The 20,397-nt window shown below is 41.4% G+C and overlaps 1 protein-coding gene across 1 annotated transcript in view; it reads right to left on the bottom strand.

Moving 5' to 3' along the window:
• Positions 1-20,397, bottom strand: part of Ufd4 (ubiquitin fusion-degradation 4-like) — a 497,787-nt gene that overhangs the window by 76,825 nt on the left and 400,565 nt on the right. The window contains exon 27 of the mRNA XM_071676899.1: positions 10,373-10,569. Within this exon, the coding sequence (XP_071533000.1) occupies positions 10,373-10,569 (197 nt within the window). The remainder of the gene's footprint in view (positions 1-10,372; positions 10,570-20,397) is intronic.

Raw genomic sequence — 20,397 nt, 5'->3', positions numbered from 1 at the left:
GAAACGTGTAGGAAAAGGGAAAGTGATTGGTTCTCAGTGAATGTAGGTTTGCGGAAAGGGGTGATTGATGTCCCCATGGTTTTTTAATTTTGTTTAAAGGATGGGGTTTTAGGGACTGAATGCAAGACTTTTGAAAGAGGGGCAAGTATGAAAGTCTGTTGTGGGATGAAGAGTTTGGGGAAGTGAGTCAGTTGTTGTTCCGCTGATGAAACAGCGCTGGTGGCTAAACCCATGTGAGAACTGCAGAAGCTGGTACTGAGTTTGGTAAGTGTGTGAAAGAAGAAATGTTAAGAGTAATTGTGAATAAGAGCAAGGTTATTAGGTACAGTAGGGTTGAGGGTCAAGTCAATTGGGAGGTAAGTTTGAATGGAGAAAAACTGGAGGAAGTAGTGTTTTAGATATCTGGGAGTGGATCTGGCAGAGGATGGAACCATGGAAGCGGAAGTGAATCATAGGGTGGGGGAGGGGGCAAAAATCCTGGGAGCCTTGAAGAATGTGTGGAAGTCGAGACCATTATCTCAGAAAGCAAAAATAGCTATATTTGAAGGAATAGTGGTTCCAACGATGTTGTATGGTTGTGAGGTGTGGGCTATGGATAGAGTTGTGCGCAGGAGGGTGTATGTGCTGGAAATGAGATGTTTGAGGGCAATATGTGGTGTGAGGTGGTTTGATCGAGAAAATAATGTAAGGGTAAGAGAGATGTATGGAAATAAAAAGAGTGTGGTTGAGAGAGCAGAAGAGGGTGTTTTGAAATGGTTTGGGCACATGGAGAGAATAAGTGAGGAAAGATTGACCAAGAGGATATATGTGTCGGAGGTGGAGGGAATGAGGAGAAGTGGGAGACCAAATTGGAGGTGGAAAGATGGAGTGAAAAAGATTTTGAGTGATCGGGGCCTGAACATGCAGGAGTGTGAAAGGTGGGCAAGGAATAGAGTGAATTGGATCGATGTGGTATACCGGGGTTGACGTGCTGTCAATGGATTGAATCAGGGCATGTGAAGCGTCTGGGGTAAACCATGGAAAGTTGTGTGGGGCCTGGATGTGGAAAGGGAGCTGTGGTTTCGGGCATTATTGCATGACAGCTAGAGACTGAGTGTAAACAAATGGGGACTTTGTTGTCTTTTCCTAGCACTACCTCGCACACATGAGGGGGGAGGGGGATGATATTCCATGTGTGGCGAGGTGGCGATGGGAATGAATAAAGGCAGACAGTGTGAATTGTGTGCATGTGCATATATGTATGTCTGTGTGTGTATATATATGTGTACATTGAGATGTATGGGTATGTATATTTGCGTGTGGGGACGTGTATGTATATACATGTGTATGTGGGTGGGTTGGGCCATTTCTTTCGTCTGCTTCCTTGTGCTACCTCGCAAACGCGGGAGACAGCGACAAAGCAAAATAAATAAAATATATATATTTCTTTTTCTTTCAAACTATTCGCCATTTCCCGCATTAGCGAGGTAGCGTTAAGAACAGAGGACTGGGCCTTGAGGGAATACCCTCACCTGGCCCAATTCTCTGTTCCTTCTTTTGGAAAATTAAAAAAAAAAAAAAAATGAGAGGGGAGGATTTCCAGCCCCCTGCTCCCTCCCCTTTTAGTCGCCTTCTACGACACGCAGGGAATACGTGGGAAGTATTCTTTCTCCCCTATCCCCAGGGATAAAAAATATATATATATATATATATATATATATATATATATATATTTTTTTTTTTATTATACTTTGTCGCTGTCTCCCGCGTTTGCGAGGTAGCGCAAGGAAACAGACGAAAGAAATGCCCCCCCCCCTACACATGTATATACATACGTCCACACACGCAAATATACATACCTACACAGCTTTCCATGGTTTACCCCAGACGCTTCACATGCCCTTGATTCAATCCACTGACAGCACGTCAACCCCTGTATACCACATCGCTCCAATTCACTCTATTCCTTGCCCTCCTTTCACCCTCCTGCATGTTCAGGCCCCGATCACACAAAATCTTTTTCACTCCATCTTTCCACCTCCAATTTGGTCTCCCTCTTCTCCTCGTTCCCTCCACCTCCGACACATATATCCTCTTGGTCAATCTTTCCTCACTCATCCTCTCCATGTGCCCAAACCACTTCAAAACACCCTCTTCTGCTCTCTCAACCACGCTCTTTCTATTTCCACACATCTCTCTTACCCTTACGTTACTCACTCGATCAAACCACCTCACACCACACATTGTCCTCAAACATCTCATTTCCAGCACATCCATCCTCCTGCGCACAACTCTATCCATAGCCCACGCCTCGCAACCATACAACATTGTTGGAACCACTATTCCTTCAAACATACCCATTTTTGCTTTCCGAGATAATGTTCTCGACTTCCACACATTCTTCAAGGCTCCCAGAATTTTCGCCCCCTCCCCCACCCTATGATCCACTTCCGCTTCCATGGTTCCATCCGCTGCCAGATCCACTCCCAGATATCTAAAACACTTCACTTCCTCCAGTTTTTCTCCATTCAAACTCACCTCCCAATTGACTTGACCCTCAACCCTACTGTACCTAATAACCTTGCTCTTATTCACATTTACTCTTAACTTTCTTCTTCCACACACTTTTCCAAACTCAGTCACCAGCTTCTGCAGTTTCTCACATGAATCAGCCACCAGCGCTGTATCATCAGCGAACAACAACTGACTCACTTCCCAAGCTCTCTCATCCCCAACAGACTTCATACTTGCCCCTCTTTCCAAAACTCTTGCATTTACCTCCCTAACAACCCCATCCATAAACAAATTAAACAACCATGGAGACATCACACACCCCTGCCGCAAACCTACATTCACTGAGAACCAATCACTTTCCTCTCTTCCTACACGTACACATGCCTTACATCCTCGATAAAAACTTTTCACTGCTTCTAACAACTTTCCTCCCACACCATATATTCTTAATACCTTCCACAGAGCATCTCTATCAACTCTATCATATGCCTTCTCCAGATCCATAAATGCTACATACAAATCCATTTGCTTTTCTAAGTATTTCTCACATACATTCTTCAAAGCAAACACCTGATCCACACATCCTCTACCACTTCTGAAACCACACTGCTCTTCCCCAATCTGATGCTCTGTACATGCCTTCACCCTCTCAATCAATACCCTCCCATATAGTTTACCAGGAATACTCAACAAACTTATACCTCTGTAATTTGAGCACTCACTCTTATCCCCTTTGCCTTTGTACAATGGCACTATGCACGCATTCCGCCAATCCTCAGGCACCTCACCATGAGTCATACATACATTAAATAACCTTACCAACCAGTCAACAATACAGTCACCCCCTTTTTTAATAAATTCCACTGCAATACCATCCAAACCTGCTGCCTTGCCGGCTTTCATCTTCCGCAAAGCTTTCACTACCTCTTCTCTGTTTACCAAATCATTTTCCCTAACCCTCTCACTTTGCACACCACCTCGACCAAAACACCCTATATCTGCCACTCTATCATCAAACACATTCAACAAACCTTCAAAATACTCACTCCATCTCCTTCTCACATCGCCACTACTTGTTATCACCTCCCCACTTTACGCCCTTCACCTGAAGTTCCCATTTGCTCCCTTGTCTTACGCACCTTATTTACCTCCTTCCAGAACATCTTTTTATTCTCCCTAAAATTTAATGATACTCTCTCACCCCAACTCTCATTTGCCCTTTTTTTCACCTCTTGCACCTTTCTCTTGACCTCCTGTCTCTTTCTTTTATACTTCTCCCACTCAATTGCATTTTTTCCCTGCAAAAATCGTCCAAATGCCTCTCTCTTCTCTTTCACTAATACTCTTACTTCTTCATCCCACCACTCACTACCCTTTCTAATCAACCCACCTCCCACTCTTCTCATGCCACAAGCATCTTTTGCGCAATCCATCACTGATTCCCTAAATACATCCCATTCCTCCCCCACTCCCCTTACTTCCATTGTTCTCACCTTTTTCCATTCTGTACACAGTCTCTCCTGGTACTTCCTCACACAGGTCTCCTTCTCAAGCTCACTTACTCTCACCACCCTCTTCACCCCAACATTCACTCTTCTTTTCTGAAAACCCATACAAATCTTCACCTTAGCCTCCACAAGATAATGATCAGACATCCTCCAGTTGCACCTCTCAGCACATTAACATCCAAAAGTCTCTCTTTCGCACGCCTGTCAATTAACACGTAATCCAATAACGCTCTCTGGCCATCTCTCCTACTTACATAAGTATACTTATGTATATCTCGCTTTTTAAACCAGGTATTCCCAATGATCAGTCCTTTTTCAGCACATAAATCTACAAGCTCTTCACCATTTCCATTTGCAACACCGAACACCCCATGTATACCAATTATTCCCTCAACTGCCACATTACTCACCTTTGCATTCAAATCACCCATCACTATGACCCGGTCTCGTGCATCAAAACCACTAACACACTCATTCAGCTGCTCCCAAAACACTTGCCTCTCTTGATCTTTCTTCTCATGCCCAGGTGCATATGCACCAATAATCACCCACCTCTCTCCATCAACTTTCAGTTTTACCCATATTAATCGAGAATTTACTTTCTTACACTCTATCACATACTCCCACAACTCCTGTTTCAGGAGTATTGCTACTCCTTCCCTTGCTCTTGTCCTCTCACTAACCCCTGACTTTACTCCCCATATATATATATATATATATATATATATATATATATATATATATATATATATATATATATATATATATATATATATATATATATTTTTTTTTCAAACTGTTCGCCATTTCCCGCGTTAGCGAGGTAGCGTTAAGAACAGAGAACTGGGCCACTGAGGGAATATCCTCACCTGGCCCCTTCTCTGTTCCTTCTTTTGGAAAATTAAAAAAAAATTGAGAGGGGAGGATTTCCAGCCCCCCGCTCCCTCCCCTTTTGTCGCCTTCTACGACACGCAGGGAATACGTGGGAAGTATTCTTTCTCCCCTATCCCCAGGGATATATATATATATATATATATATATATATATATATTATCCGGGGATAGGGGATTAAGAATACTTCCCACGTATTCCCTGCGTGTCGTAGAAGGCGACTAAAAGGGGAGGGAGCGGGGGACTGGAAATCCTCCCCTCTCGGTTTTTTTTTTTTTTTTTTTTTTTTTTTTTTTCAATTTTCCAAAAGAAGGAACAGAGAATTGGGCCAGGTGAGGGTATTCCCTCAAAGGCCCAGTCCTCTGTTCTTAACGCTACCTCGCTAATGCGGGAAATGGCGAATAGTTTGAAAGAAGAAAGATATATATATATATATATATATATATATATTTTTCATATTCTGTTTTGTCGCTGTCTCCCACGTTAGCAAGGTAGTGCAAGGAAACAGACGAAAGAATGGCCCAACCCGCCCACATACACATGTATATACATACACATCCACACACGCAAATATACATACCTATACATTTCAATGTACACATATGTATACACGCACAGACATATACATATATACACATGTACATAATTCATACTGTCTGCCTTTATTTGTTCCCATCGCCACTTCGCCACACATGGAATAGCAACCCCCTCCCCCCTCATGTGTGCGAGGTAGCACTATGAAAAGACAACAAAGGCCCCATTCGTTCACACTCAGTCTCTAGCTGCCATGTAATAATGCACCGAAACTACAGCTCCCTTTCCACATCCAGGCTCTACACAACTTTACATGGTTTACCCCAGACACTTCACATGCCCTGGTTCAGTCCATTGACAGCACATCGACCCCGGTATACCACATCGTTCCAATTCACTCTATTCCTTGCACGCCTTTCACCCTCCTGCATGTTCAGGCCCCGATCACCAAAAATCTTTTTCACTCCATCTTTCCACCTCCAATTTGGTCTCCCACTTCTCCTCGTTCCCTCCACCTCCGACACATATATTCTCTTGGTCAATCTTTCCTCACTCATTCTCTCCATGAGACCAAACCATTTCAAAACACCCTCTTCTGCTCTCTCAACCACGCTCTTTTTATTTCCACACATCTCTCTTACCCTTACATTACTTACTCGATCAAACCACCTCACACCACATATTGTCCTCAAACATCTCATTTCCAGCACATTCATCCTCCTGCGCACAACTTTATCCATAGCCCATGCCTCGCAACCATACAACATTGTTGGAACCACTATTCCTTCAAACATACCCATATTTGTTTTCAGAGATAATGTTCTCGACTTCCAAACATTCTTCAAGGCTCCCAGAATTTTCGCCCCCTCCCCCACCCTATGATTCACTTCCATTTCCATGGTTCCATCCGCTGCCAGATCCACTCCCAGATATCTAAATTCCCAAGCTCTCTCATCCACAACAGACTGCATACTTGCCCTTCTTTCCAAAACTGTTGCATTCACCTCCCTAACAACCCCATCCATATATATATATATATATATATATATATATATATATATATATATATATATATATATATATATTTATTTTTATTTATTATACTTTGTTGCTGTCTCCCGCATTTGCGAGGTAGCGCAAGGAAACAGACGAAAGAAATGGCTCAACCCCCCCCATACACATGTATATACATACGTCCACACACGCAAATATACATACCTACACAGCTTTCCATGGTTTACCCCAGACGCTTCACATGCCTTGATTCAATCCACTGACAGCACGTCAACCCCGGTATACCACATCGCTCCAATTCATTCTATTCCTTGCCCTCCTTTCACCCTCCTGCATGTTCAGGCCCCGATCACACAAAATCTTTTTCACTCCATCTTTCCACCTCCAATTTGGTCTCCCTCTTCTCCTCGTTCCCTCCACCTCCGACACATATATCCTCTTGGTCAATCTTTCCTCACTCATTCTCTCCATGTGCCCAAACCACTTCAAAACACCCTCTTCTGCTCTCTCAACCACGCTCTTTTTATTTCCACACATCTCTCTTACCCTTACGTTACTCACTCGATCAAACCACCTCACACCACACATTGTCCTCAAACATCTCATTTCCAGCACATCCATCCTCCTGCACACAACTCTATCCATAGCCCACGCCTCGCAACCATACAACATTGTTGGAACCACTATTCCTTCAAACATACCCATTTTTGCTTTCCGAGATGATGTTCTCGACTTCCACACATTCTTCAAGGCCCCCAGAATTTTTGCCCCCTCCCCCACCCTATGATCCACTTCCGCTTCCATGGTTCCATCCGCTGCCAGATCCACTCCCGGATATCTAAAACACTTCACTTCCTCCAGTTTTTCTCCATTCAAACTCACCTCCCAATTGACTTATTGATATATAATTGATATATATATATATATATATATATATATATATATATATATATATATATATATATATATATATCAGTCGGAGTGAAGAGAAAAATTAAGAATATCAATAAGAGAAATGTGAGGTAAGTGACTCACATAGGGGCTTCAAAAAGATGTAAAAAGGAGGGAGGCCCGCATGAAAGATATCTCTACAAAGCATGTGCTTGTGGAAGAAATTGCATTACTGTACCCAATTTTCTCTAGTAATCCTGGAGTAGTAGCAGGCTTTGGTGACAGATGATGGGTAAAGAGCTAACACATTTCAAAAAGATATTTCAATATCCTTCCCATATGTGCCAGTTACTCAATATACTCACACTTTTTGGAAGAGTGAAAGGCTTTCAAAATATTTCATTCTATACATTTCACTCACAACCAATGAGTCTCTACTTTTTGCTTTGACCACATGTGAAATGCTGGCATTCTATCCACAAACATACAATCTCTCCTTGTCACACATAAAACTTAACAACACTAAACTCACACATTTAGAACAGGTGTCAGAGATACTGATAGATTATTAGATAGATAGTTTCTGAGACCAAGCTTTGGCAGCCACAAACCAAATCAGTGCTGACGCACCATGCTAGCTAAGCTACAGCTGTAATTCCCAGCATGAGATGCCAAAGCACCCTAGGAACTGGATGAACACCTCTGAGGAAAACTAGGGTGCAGAAAGTTTTTGAACTGGAACAATACCATAATTACTTAAATAAACAAAGATGATGAATTGCTATAATTTATGAAGGAGAGAAATCTGGTTGTTCTTGGACTAGCTGAAGAAACAGAGAAACTGATGAAGAATTAGGAGATGACTATGTTGTGATGTATACAGGAGCTCCTTGTTAAGAGTATATAGAGGAATTCCTGAAAAGCACTAATTTATCTGAAAGTAAATGAAGTCAACTATACATTACACATTGTTACAATAAGGGGATACATTCCTGAGAAATTCTTTGTCTTTTTTTCTTACACATACTGTTCTGCATGTTTTTTTTTTCTTTTTTTTTTTGCTTTGTCGCTGTCTCCCGCGTTTGCGAGGTAGCGCAAGGAAACAGACGAAAGAAATGGCCCAACCCACCCCCATACACATGTATATACATACGTCCACACACGCAAATATACATACCTACACAGCTTTCCATGGTTTACCCCAGACGCTTCACATGCCTTGATTCAATCCACTGACAGCACGTCAACCCCGGTATACCACATCGCTCCAATTCACTCTATTCCTTGCCCTCCTTTCACCCTCCTGCATGTTCAGGCCCCGATCCCACAAAATCTTTTTCACTCCATCTTTCCACCTCCAATTTGGTCTCCCTCTTCTCCTCGTTCCCTCCACCTCCGACACATATATTCTCTTGGTCAATCTTTCCTCACTCATTCTCTCCATGTGCCCAAACCATTTCAAAACACCCTCTTCTGCTCTCTCAACCACGCTCTTTTTATTTCCACACATCTCTCTTACCCTTACGTTACTTACTCGATCAAACCACCTCACACCACACATTGTCCTCAAACATCTCATTTCCAGCACATCCATCCTCCTGCGCACAACTCTATCCATAGCCCACGCCTCGCAACCATACAACATTGTTGGAACCACTATTCCTTCAAACATACCCATTTTTGCTTTCCGAGATAATGTTCTCGACTTCCACACATTCTTCAAGGCTCCCAGAATTTTCGCCCCCTCCCCCACCCTATGATCCACTTCCGCTTCCATGGTTCCATCCGCTGCCAGATCCACTCCCAGATATCTAAAACACTTCACTTCCTCCAGTTTTTCTCCATTCAAACTCACCTCCCAATTGACTTGACCCTCAACCCTACTGTACCTAATAACCTTGCTCTTATTCACATTTACTCTGCATGTTATTTGAATAAATAAAAGATTATCATCATATGGCAAATCAATCTCTTAATCAAATGGATTCATCCACTAATCATATTGCAATGATTTTCCAATGATTTTTCATGTCAATAGCACAACTACTACATGCTGGACTCTTCTTTCTCATTTCAGCAGGGTTGTAAAACTTTGATACCTCAAACTCGTCTCTGATATCCCACACTCAACAGGTCTGGGAAAAGCATGGACTGACACATCAATTATTGATTAACATTAAATCCAGATGCATAAACAGATGAATGCTAAGTAAACCTAGTGTTTGTACTTATTTAATTTACAAAGTTAAGCATTCTAACTCCTTAGCTCCTCTAAACAAATATTTATGCAACCAGGAAAACTGCTTTAGATATAAATTTGCACATGATCTTTGCACCTCTATTTCAATGTCACTTGCCAAGCCTGAGTGTCTATCGAGGGAATGCTGTGCAATAATTTCTCCCCCCCTGGCCAGTCATCCTTCAACCATACTGAGGACTGCAATACTTTCACATACTAGCTACAAGTCAAGTCTAATGTATACAAAACTATCATCTCTCCTACTCTGTCCTTAAAAGTTTAAACATTTTCCCCATGTAGTGCTATTAGTTCTCTATCTCTCCCTCAGCATGGTAGGTACCTATTGTAGAAAATATCTAGTTTCTGCTCCCTAGTGCTGGCTGCTTGTGTGTACCTAAAATTAGCCAGTGTCATATCATTACTATGTGGTCCATGGAAACCTGTGAGTAAATTGCTGAGATGTCTGTTTCTTCAACTACACTACTGAGCTCTGGATCTCTTCACCCACAAACAGCCATCTTTTCTGAAGGCAGGCTTTCCTTTTACTTCCTTTACTTTGAAGTGTTACAAAAATGATTTTCTACATCTACCCTAAATACAGTGATGAATTAAAGTCTTCAAGTCATTCTAAAATACACTTCTCCATTGGATTTTTGTTGTTGTTGTTAACTGAAATTAATGCATTGATAACTTCATATAGAACAGCTGAGATGCTCAAGACCATGTGTCAATAATGTTCTTGGGGGGGGGGTCAGAAATGCCCAAACATAAATTTGCATCAGGAAAATTTAACTGGTCCTACCTCCAAGCTGACTTGTTCTGAGTCACTGGATGTTGATGTCAGACTCATTGTAAGGCCATGAGGGAAGGAGGAGAGGTTTGTAGAGGGCTGGTTGGTGGTGGAGGACGCTGCAGCACCAGTGGTCGTTGTGGAGGTAGTTGAAGTTGTGCCTGATGTCAAAGTCGGGTAACTCTGAGCTGTACTTAGGGGTCCAGAGCCTGTTGGAGAAGTAGCCCTGTCTTAGTTTCAAAACTAGGTTCACTAAATTTGCTGAATTACATAAAATACAATAAAATATGACACTAGCTTCATTAGTATAATTAATAATCATTTTCATTTCTTGAAACAATGATCAAGTTGCACACTAGAATTCCCACAAACAAGCAGAAAGAATGTACAGACAGGTGACTTATGAATGAAACACTAAAAAAGTAGCAGAATACATACATCAATTCTTTTATGTCAATGGATGAATGAGAAATAACAGCAATGTTTAAAAATGAACATTACCCGAGCAAATACTTATGAGCATCATAAATCTCCAACTTGTATTTGTTATCAAATCGAGGAAAGTTACTGTTTTCTGCTTGTATATTGAGAAACACGGTCCAGAGCCAAACTGCTGAGACTACTAGCCCATTCAGAAAGCTGATGCTAAATTTCACTTTCCTTTGTCACATACATTTGTCCAAAGATTTTAAAACAAATTTTTTTATCTAATTCAAGAATTACAAGTAATATGTTTAAAATTCAACAAGGCATGTAGCTGAAAGTAGTAATCTGAGTACATTTTTGTCGAATGAATCATTAATCTTTTATATTCAACAAACAGAGCTTAATCAAGATCTTTCTCAGTAATGAAGTGGAACATGCAAAAAAAAAAATGTCATCCCAATGATGTTTCAATTGCCTGAAACTAAAAGGTAACTTTACTCTCTCAGGGATTTCACTTGAATTTCATGTATGACTAAATTCTAACCTCTTAGGGTTTTGATTCAAGCTTTAGATGTGAAATATTTTGAGTAGTTTCTAACGTTGGCTTTACTGCACATCTGCAGCTTTAATAGATGTCACATGTTGGTTGGTAAGTTAAATTCTTTTTACCTATGCTCACTAAAAAAGTAATTAATTTTTTTTAACATGATTTCATAAAGAATTTGCTTTCTTTACAAGTTTGCTATTTCCTGTGTGACAAGGTAAAGCTAGAAATAGACAAACAATTGCGTCATTTGTACCCATGCACTCTCTAGCTGTCATAAATAATCAATGCACAGAAACTAGAGCCCCCTATCCACAGCCAATTCCCATGGACTCTTCCATGCTTTTCAATCACCACTTTTATGTGCCCTGGTTAAGACCACTAACAACATGTTGCCCCTGTATACTACATCTCTCCAGTTCCTTCTATTCCATGCAAGCCTCTCATCCTCCTCCTTGTTTGGTTCCAATAAATCAAAGCCTCCTTCATCTATCCTTCCATGATGGTCTCACTTTCTCCTTGCTCTCTCCACTTCTAACACATATATCCTCTTTGTCAGTCTTCCTTCACTCATTTCCTCCACACATCTGAACCACCTCAGTACATATAGTTCATCTCTCTCAATCATACTTAGCTTCCTTATACACCTCTCTCTTTCACTATCATCCCTTCTATGATCAACCCTCCTCCAATATAAATTGTTCTCAGGTATTGCCCTGCCATTATGAATGAAAATCTCTCACCCTGTAACTTCCAATAACAGATAGTCATCATAACCACCCTCTTCTGTTCTCTATTATTCAAGGGCCCACGTCTTGCACCCAGGCAAGGTAGTTGGGACTACTATACCATTAAACATACCTACCTTTGACATCATCTCTTTCCATATCCTCCTAAAAGCATCCATGGACTGTTGCCCCTTTACCAACCTTATGAATCACTTTAGCTCCCATGGTTCCATCCATTACCATATCAACTACCAGGCTTTGAAAACACTCCACTTTCTCCAGGTTCTCTCTAATCAAACATCCTCATCCCATCCTGTCTCTCCCTTATGGCGTACCTCAATCCCTTACTTTTACTAACGAAAATTCTCATTTCCTTTCACATACTTTCCTAAAACTCAAATACCAACTTCTGCAATTTCACATTCAAATCTGTCTCCCGGGCCATATCACCTGCAACGGGAAACTGACTTACATACCTAGTCCACAACCCCTGCATACTGCAGAACCACTCCTTTTGCCAAGACCATCACATTTATCTCCCTTATCAATCCAGCCATAAATAGATCAAATAGCTATGGTCACATCATAAACCACTGATGCAGTCCCACCTTCACCAGTAACCACTCACTCTCTTCCATTCCTACCCACACATACACACCTTACTCTCTTTGTAAATCTCTTCACTGCTTCTGGGCACCTTTCTCTCACACCACATAGTTGCAGCACCTCCCAAAAGACCTCTCCACTATCTATGATATGCCTTCTCTATATCCATAAGTGCCATATATAAATCCCTATCTTTTACTAGATATTTCTCACAAAAACTATTCAAGCAAACACCTGGTCCATACATCCTCTGTCACTCCTAAAGCCATTTTGCTCCTCCCCAATCTTATGATCAGTTCATGCCATTATCCTAATAATCACTAGTCTCCAATACAACTTACCATGTATACTCAACAGATTGAGACTTTTGCAAAATGAACATTTACTTTTTGTCCCCTATGCCTTTAAAAAGCTCAAAGTTGGAATTCTGCTAGTCCTCCAGCACTCATTTTTCATAAATATTCATTCACAAATTCTACACAAACTTTTCAGGATCAATTCTCTGTTAATAACACAGTATCTTATAAAAAAATATATAAAAATATTCGACACTTGTATGAAGTATCTGAACAAGAACCAAGAACCTGAACTGGATAGAAGGTCACCTGGCCTGATACCCACAGAGAGCCAATTTCTAGCCATGATATCATCACATCCTGTGTATCATTAATAACCATAGATCATACAAAGTAAAAGGCACAGAAAGACTGGAATATAGCAGAGAAATGGCAGAAAAAAAGGAAATATCAATTAACTTTGATCTGCACGACTAATCAGTGGCTGGGTTTACAGTCAATATAAACCTATGTACAGCACTGCACCAGAAAAACAATCATCTACAAAATTCTATGACTATACTATTACAAAAAGGAAAAACAAAAGGAATCCCAATACTGATAGCTATCAATCTGAAAATATTCAAATAAATAACCATAATGAACATGTTCTCTGAAAAGAGAATGAAAACTGTAAGTAATATGTTAAGGACCCACTAACATAAAATTATGATCCTTATACAATTTATCACTGACTTTAGTAGTTATTACATGGTTTACTATCCTAGTGTTGAATCTTTTACAAAACAATATTCTTTGTTAAGATCTAAGGCACAAGCAAGATGTGTGAGGCGACTAAACAATCTGCATTCCAAACAGTGGTGCACAATTGAGTTCCTCCCAACAACAACAACAAAAAGGCAGCACGCAGAGCATCCTCTTTACCTATTTCAACTGCTACCCAGCTCAACATAGGAGAATCACAATTCCAAAAGCAATGCTCAAAACATCTGGAAAATTCTACAGGTGGTCTGTCTGTGGTTCTTCCTGTTTACTTTTAATATGATGGAAAGATGAAAAAGAAAGGACTACCTCAGCAGACAGCAACAAGGAAAAGGGTTCATTAAAGAATGGGGAAATTATTCAAAAATATTTAATGGTAACCTTTGAAGGAAAATCTGCAATCTCTCATGGTCTGCTATACTAATCAGTAACCTGTATTGTGAACAAGGCCAAAGAACAGAACCATAAGCAATAAAAAAAATTTACTTCTCTGACAGCACTATTTTCATGATAAACAGGAGAGCTACCCTAGATACTACCTACATCTGATACATTTCACAAAAGTGAAAATACAAAGAAATTCGAGATTCATTGAAAACAACATACCACTACAGCTGGCTTCCATTAACAAGTTCTTCCCAATTTCACTGCTTTCCAAAGGTGTATATAACGACAAATATTCTGTCATAATTATGCCAATATACATATTTTCTTTTTATGTTAGAGGCTCCAGTCACGGATAACAGTTTACATCAAGGCCAGGCCTTAATTGAAATATAGACACATTAATTAAAGGGAAAAAGAAGCAAAAAGGGAAACTATTTATACAAAATCTGGAAGAAGTGGAGTATCTGACTTATAAAATGTGGCACATCATAGTAATTGGGAAAGACATGAGATGGTGGAGAGCTCCAATGCTTCGAGGTGTAGGGAAACAAAGTTATCACGATTGCCAACCCTTGAGTTGCCAACAGCCACGCAGTAATCATGTGACACAGCAGCTTGCCAATATTGAGTGGTGTAGCTAGTGGTGGTAGTGATGTAAAAACGGAGTAATTGCTTGGAAAAGAGGAAATTGCAACATCTAAACAGAACTCCAAGTTTCTTCGATGCAGACTTACCTATTTCTGTAATGTGGCATTTCCAATAAGAGTCACAGTTACAGCAATACTAAGTGTGTTCACCGAGTTAAGAGGTGGAATTACAGAACCATCAAAGGAGCGAAGAAAGTTGTGAAAATTTTTGATAAGAGACATGGGCAAAACTAGGTCTTGGAGGCCATTATACTTAACTAAATTTTGCCTACTCCACTGAAATGTGCCGAATCTCCATGGCATTGTGGTTAGTGCTCCTGACCACGGTGCATTCACAGGCCACCTAACCCAGATGTCCATCCACTACTGGGGGTTAGTCGATAAAGGGGTACCTGGCTCAGGCTAGGGTACACATACATACAGTGCATATTGGATATATGGAGAGGATGAAAGAAGAAAGGCTGACAAAGAGGATATATGCAACAGAAGTGGAGGGAATAAGAACAGGGAGACAAAACTGAGGGTGGAAGGATTAAGTGAAAACTATTTTGAGTGACTGGGGCCTGAACATGCAAGAAGGAGAAAGGCATACAAGGGATCATGTGAATTGGAACGATGTGGTACACTGGTATCAATGTACTGTCACTGGACAGAAACAGGGCAAGTGATGCATCTGGGATAAAACCATGGAAAGGTCTGTAGAGCCTGGTTGTGGATGAGGAGCTGTGGTTTCAGTGCATTACACATGACAACCAGATGATGGATGTGAGCAGATGAGGCCTTTCTTTGTCTGTTCCTGGAGGTACCTCACTAATGCAGGAAATGGCCATCAAGTATGAAAAACATATATATGCAGAAGCTGGACACTGACTTTGGTAAAGTGTGTGAAAGAAGAAAGTTAAGAGTAAATGTGAATAAGAGCAAGGTTATTAGGTACAGTAGGGTTGAGGGTCAAGTCAATTGGGAGGTAAGTTTGAATGGAGAAAAACTGGAGGAAGTAAAGTGTTTTAGATATCTGGGAGTGGATCTGGCAGCGGATGGAACCATGGAAGCGGAAGTGGATCATAGGGTGGGGGAGGGGGCGAAAATCCTGGGAGATGTGAAGAATGTGTGGAAGTCGAGAACATTATCTCGGAAAGCAAAAATGGCTATGTTTGAAGGAATAGTGGTTCCAACAATGTTGTATGGTTGCGAGGCGTGGGCTATGGATAGAGTTGTGCGCAGGAGGGTGGATGTGCTGGAAATGAGATGTTTGAGGACAATGTGTGGTGTGAGGTGGTTTGATCGAGTAAGTAACGTAAGGGTAAGAGAGATGTGTGGAAATAAAAAGAGCGTGGTTGAGAGAGCTGAAGTGGGTGTTTTGAAATGGTTTGGGCACATAGAGAGAATGAGAGAGGAAAGATTGACCAAGAGGATATATGTGTCGGAGGTGGAGGGAATGAGGAGAAGTGGGAGACCAAATTGGAAGTGGAAAGATGGAGTGAAAAAGATTTTGTGTGATCGGAGCCTGAACATGCAGGAGGGTGAAAGGAGGGCAAGGAATAGAGTGAATTGGAGCGATGTGGTATACCGGGGTTGACGTGCTGTCAGTGGATTGAATCGGGGCATGTGAAGCGTCTGGGGTAAACCATAGAAAGCTGTGTAGGTATGTATATTTGCGTGTGTGGACGTATGTATATACATGTGTATGGGGGTGGGTTGGGCCATTTCTTTCGTCTGTTTCCTTGCGCTACCTCGCAAACGCGGGAGACAGCGGCTTAAAAAAAAAAAAAAAAAATATAGAGAGCAGAAGAGGGTGTTTTGAAATGGTTCGGGCACATGGAGAGAATGAGTGAGGAAAGATTGACCAAGAGGATATATGTGTCGGAGGTGGAGGGAACGAGGAGAAGTGGGAGACCAAATTGGAGGTGGAAAGATGGAGTGAAAAAGATTTTGAGTGATTGGGGCCTGAACATGCAGGAGGGTGAAAGGCGGGCAAGGAATAGAGTGAATTGGATCGATGTGGTATACTGGGGTTGACGTGCTCTCAGTGGATTGAATCAGGGCATGTGAAGCGTCTGGGGTAAACCATGGAAAGCTGTGTAGGTATGTATATTTGCGTGTGTGGACGTATGTATATACATGTGTATGGGGGTGGGTTGGGCCATTTCTTTCGTCTGTTTCCTTGCGCTACCTCACAAACGCGGGAGACAGAAAAAAAAAAAAAAATATATATATATATATATATATTCTTTCTTTTTTTTTCAAACTATTCGCCATTTCCCGCATTAGCGAGGTAGCGTTAAGAACAGATGACTGGGCCTTTGAGGGACTACCCTCACCTGGCCCAATTCTCTGTTCCTTCTTTTGGAAAATTAAAAAAAAAAAATGAGAGGGGAGGATTTCCAGCCCCCCGCTCCCTCCCCTTTTAGTCGCCTTCTACGACACGCAGGGAATACGTGGGAAGTATTCTTGCTCCCCTATCCCCAGGGATATATATATATATATATTCTTTTTCTTTCAAACTATTCGCCATTTCCCGCATTAGCGAGGTAGCGTTAAGAACAGAGGACTGGGCCTTTGAGGGAATACCCTCACCTGGCGCAATTCTCTGTTCCCTCTTTTGGAAAATTAAAAAAAAAAAACGAGAGGGGAGGATTTCCAGCCCCCCGCTCCCTCCCCTTTTAGTCGCCTTCTACGACACGCAGGGAATACGTGGGAAGTATTCTTTCTCCCCTATCCCCTATATATATATATATGTCTGGGGAGTAAAGTCAGGGGTTAGTGAGAGGACAAGAGCTAGGGAAGGAGTAGCAGAACTCCTGAAACAGGAGTTGTGGGAGTATGTGATAGAGTGTAAGAAAGTAAATTCTCGATTAATATGGGTAAAACTGAAAGTTGATGGAGAGAGGTGGGTGATTATTGGTGCATATGCACCTGGGCATGAGAAGAAAGATCAAGAGAGGCAAGTGTTTTGGGAGCAGCTGAATGAGTGTGTTAGTGGTTTTGATGCACGAGACTGATTTATAGTGATGGGTGATTTGAATGCAAAGGTGAGTAAGCATGTGAAGCGTCTGGGGTAAACCATGGAAAGTTGTGTGGGGCCTGGATGTGGAAAGGGAGCTGTGGTTTCGGGCATTATTGCATGACAGCTGGAGACTGAGTGTGAACGAATGGGGCCTTTGTTCTTTTCCTAGTGCTACCTCGCACACATGAGGGGGGAGGGGGATGGTATTCCATGTGTGGTGAGGTGGCGATGGGAATGAATAGGGGCAGGCAGTGTGAATTGTGTGCATGGGTATATATGTATGTGTCTGTGTGTGTATATATATGTGTACATTGAGATGTATAGGTATGTATATTTGAGTGTGTGGGCTTGTGTGTGTGTACATTGTGTATGGGGGTGGGTTGTGCCTTTTCTTTCGTCTGTTTCCTTGCGCTACCTCGCAAACACGGGAGACAGCGACAAAGCAAAATATAATAAATATATAAATATATATATATCTTTCTTTTCTTTCAAACTATTCGCCATTTTCCGCATTAGCGAGGTAGCGTTAAGAACAGAGGACTGGGCCTTTGAGGGAATATCCTCACCTGGCCCTCTTCTCTGTTCCTTCTTTTGAAAAATTAAAAAAAAAAAAGAGTGGAGGATTTCTAGCCCCCCCGCTCCCTCCCCATTTAGTCGCCTTCTACGACTCACAGGGAATACGTGGGAAGTATTCTTTCTCCCCTATCCTCAGGGATAATATATATATATATATATATATATATATATATATATATATATATATATATATATATATATATATATACTTTATTTTTTGCCGCTATCTCCCGCGTTTGCGAGGTAGCGCAAGGAAACAGACGAAAGAAATGGCCCAACCCACCCCCATACACATGTATATACATACGTGATGGGTGATTTGAATGCAAAGGTGATTAATGTGGCAGCTGAGGGAATAATTGGTATACATGGGGTGTTCAGTGTTGTAAATGGAAATGGTGAAGAGCTTGTAGATTTATGTGCTGAAAAAGGATTGGTGATTGGGAATACCTGGTTTAAAAAGCGAGATATACATAAGTATATGTATGTAAGTAGGAGAGATGGCCAGAGAGCGTTATTGGATTACGTGTTAATTGACAGGCGCGCGAAAGAGAGACTTTTGGATGTTAATGTGCTGAGAGGTGCAACTGGAGGGATGTCTGATCATTATCTTGTGGAGGCTAAGGTGAAGATTTGTATGGGTTTTCAGAAAAGAAGAGTGAATGTTGGGGTGAAGAGGGTGGTGAGAGTAAGTGAGCTTGAGAAGGAGACCTGTGTGAGGAAGTACCAGGAGAGACTGAGTACAGAATGGGAAAAGGTGAGAACAATGGAAGTAAGGGGAGTGGGGGAGGAATGGGATGTATTTAGGGAATCAGTGATGGATTGCGCAAAAGATGCTTGTGGCATGAGAAGAGTGGGAGGTGGGTTGATTAGAAAGGGTAGTGAGTGGTGGGATGAAGAAGTAAGAGTATTAGTGAAAGAGAAGAGAGAGACATTTGGACGATTTTTGCAGGGAAAAAATACAATTGAGTGGAGATGTATAAAAGAAAGAGACAGGAGGTCAAGAGAAAGGTGCAAGAGGTGAAAAAAAGGGCAAATGAGAGTTGGGGTGAGAGAGTATCATTAAATTTTAGGAAGAATAAGATGTTCTGGAAGGAGGTAAATAAAGTGCGTAAGACAAGGGAGCAAATGGGAACTTCAGTGAAGGGCGCAAATGGGGAGGTGATAACAAGTAGTGGTGATGTGAGAAGGAGATGGAGTGAGTATTTTGAAGGTTTGTTGAATGTGTTTGATGATAGAGTGGCAGATATAGGGTGTTTTGGTCGAGGTGGTGTGCAAAGTGAGAGTGTTAGGGAAAATGATTTGGTAAACAGAGAAGAGGTAGTAAAAGCTTTGCGGAAGATGAAAGCCGGCAAGGCAGCAGGTTTGGATGGTATTGCAGTGGAATTTATTAAAAAAGGGGGTGACTGTATTGTTGACTGGTTGGTAAGGTTATTTAATGTATGTATGACTCATGGTGAGGTGCCTGAGGATTGGCGGAATGCGTGCATAGTGCCATTGTACAAAGGCAAAGGGGATAAGAGTGAGTGCTCAAATTACAGAGGTATAAGTTTGTTGAGTATTCCTGGTAAATTATATGGGAGGGTATTGATTGAGAGGGTGAAGGCATGTACAGAGCATCAGATTGGGGAAGAGCAGTGTGGTTTCAGAAGTGGTAGAGGATGTGTCGATCAGGTGTTTGCTTTGAAGAATGTATGTGAGAAATACTTAGAAAAGCAAATGGATTTGTATGTAGCATTTATGGATCTGGAGAAGGCATATGATAGAGTTGATAGAGATGCTCTGTGGAAGGTATTAAGAATATATGGTGTGGGAGGAAAGTTGTTAGAAGCAGTGAAAAGTTTTTATCGAGGATGTAAGGCATGTGTACGTGTAGGAAGAGAGGAAAGTGATTGGTTCTCAGTGAATGTAGGTTTGCGGCAGGGGTGTGTGATGTCTCCATGGTTGTTTAATTTGTTTATGGATGGGGTTGTTAGGGAGGTAAATGCAAGAGTTTTGGAAAGAGGGGCAAGTATGAAGTCTGTTGGGGATGAGAGAGCTTGGGAAGTGAGTCAGTTG

This window comes from Panulirus ornatus, chromosome 23 (genome assembly GCF_036320965.1).
Source record: "Panulirus ornatus isolate Po-2019 chromosome 23, ASM3632096v1, whole genome shotgun sequence".
NCBI lineage: Eukaryota > Metazoa > Arthropoda > Malacostraca > Decapoda > Palinuridae > Panulirus > Panulirus ornatus.
The sequence above is the reverse complement of the archived record's forward strand: the minus strand, read 5'-3'. Positions and strand labels throughout refer to the sequence as shown.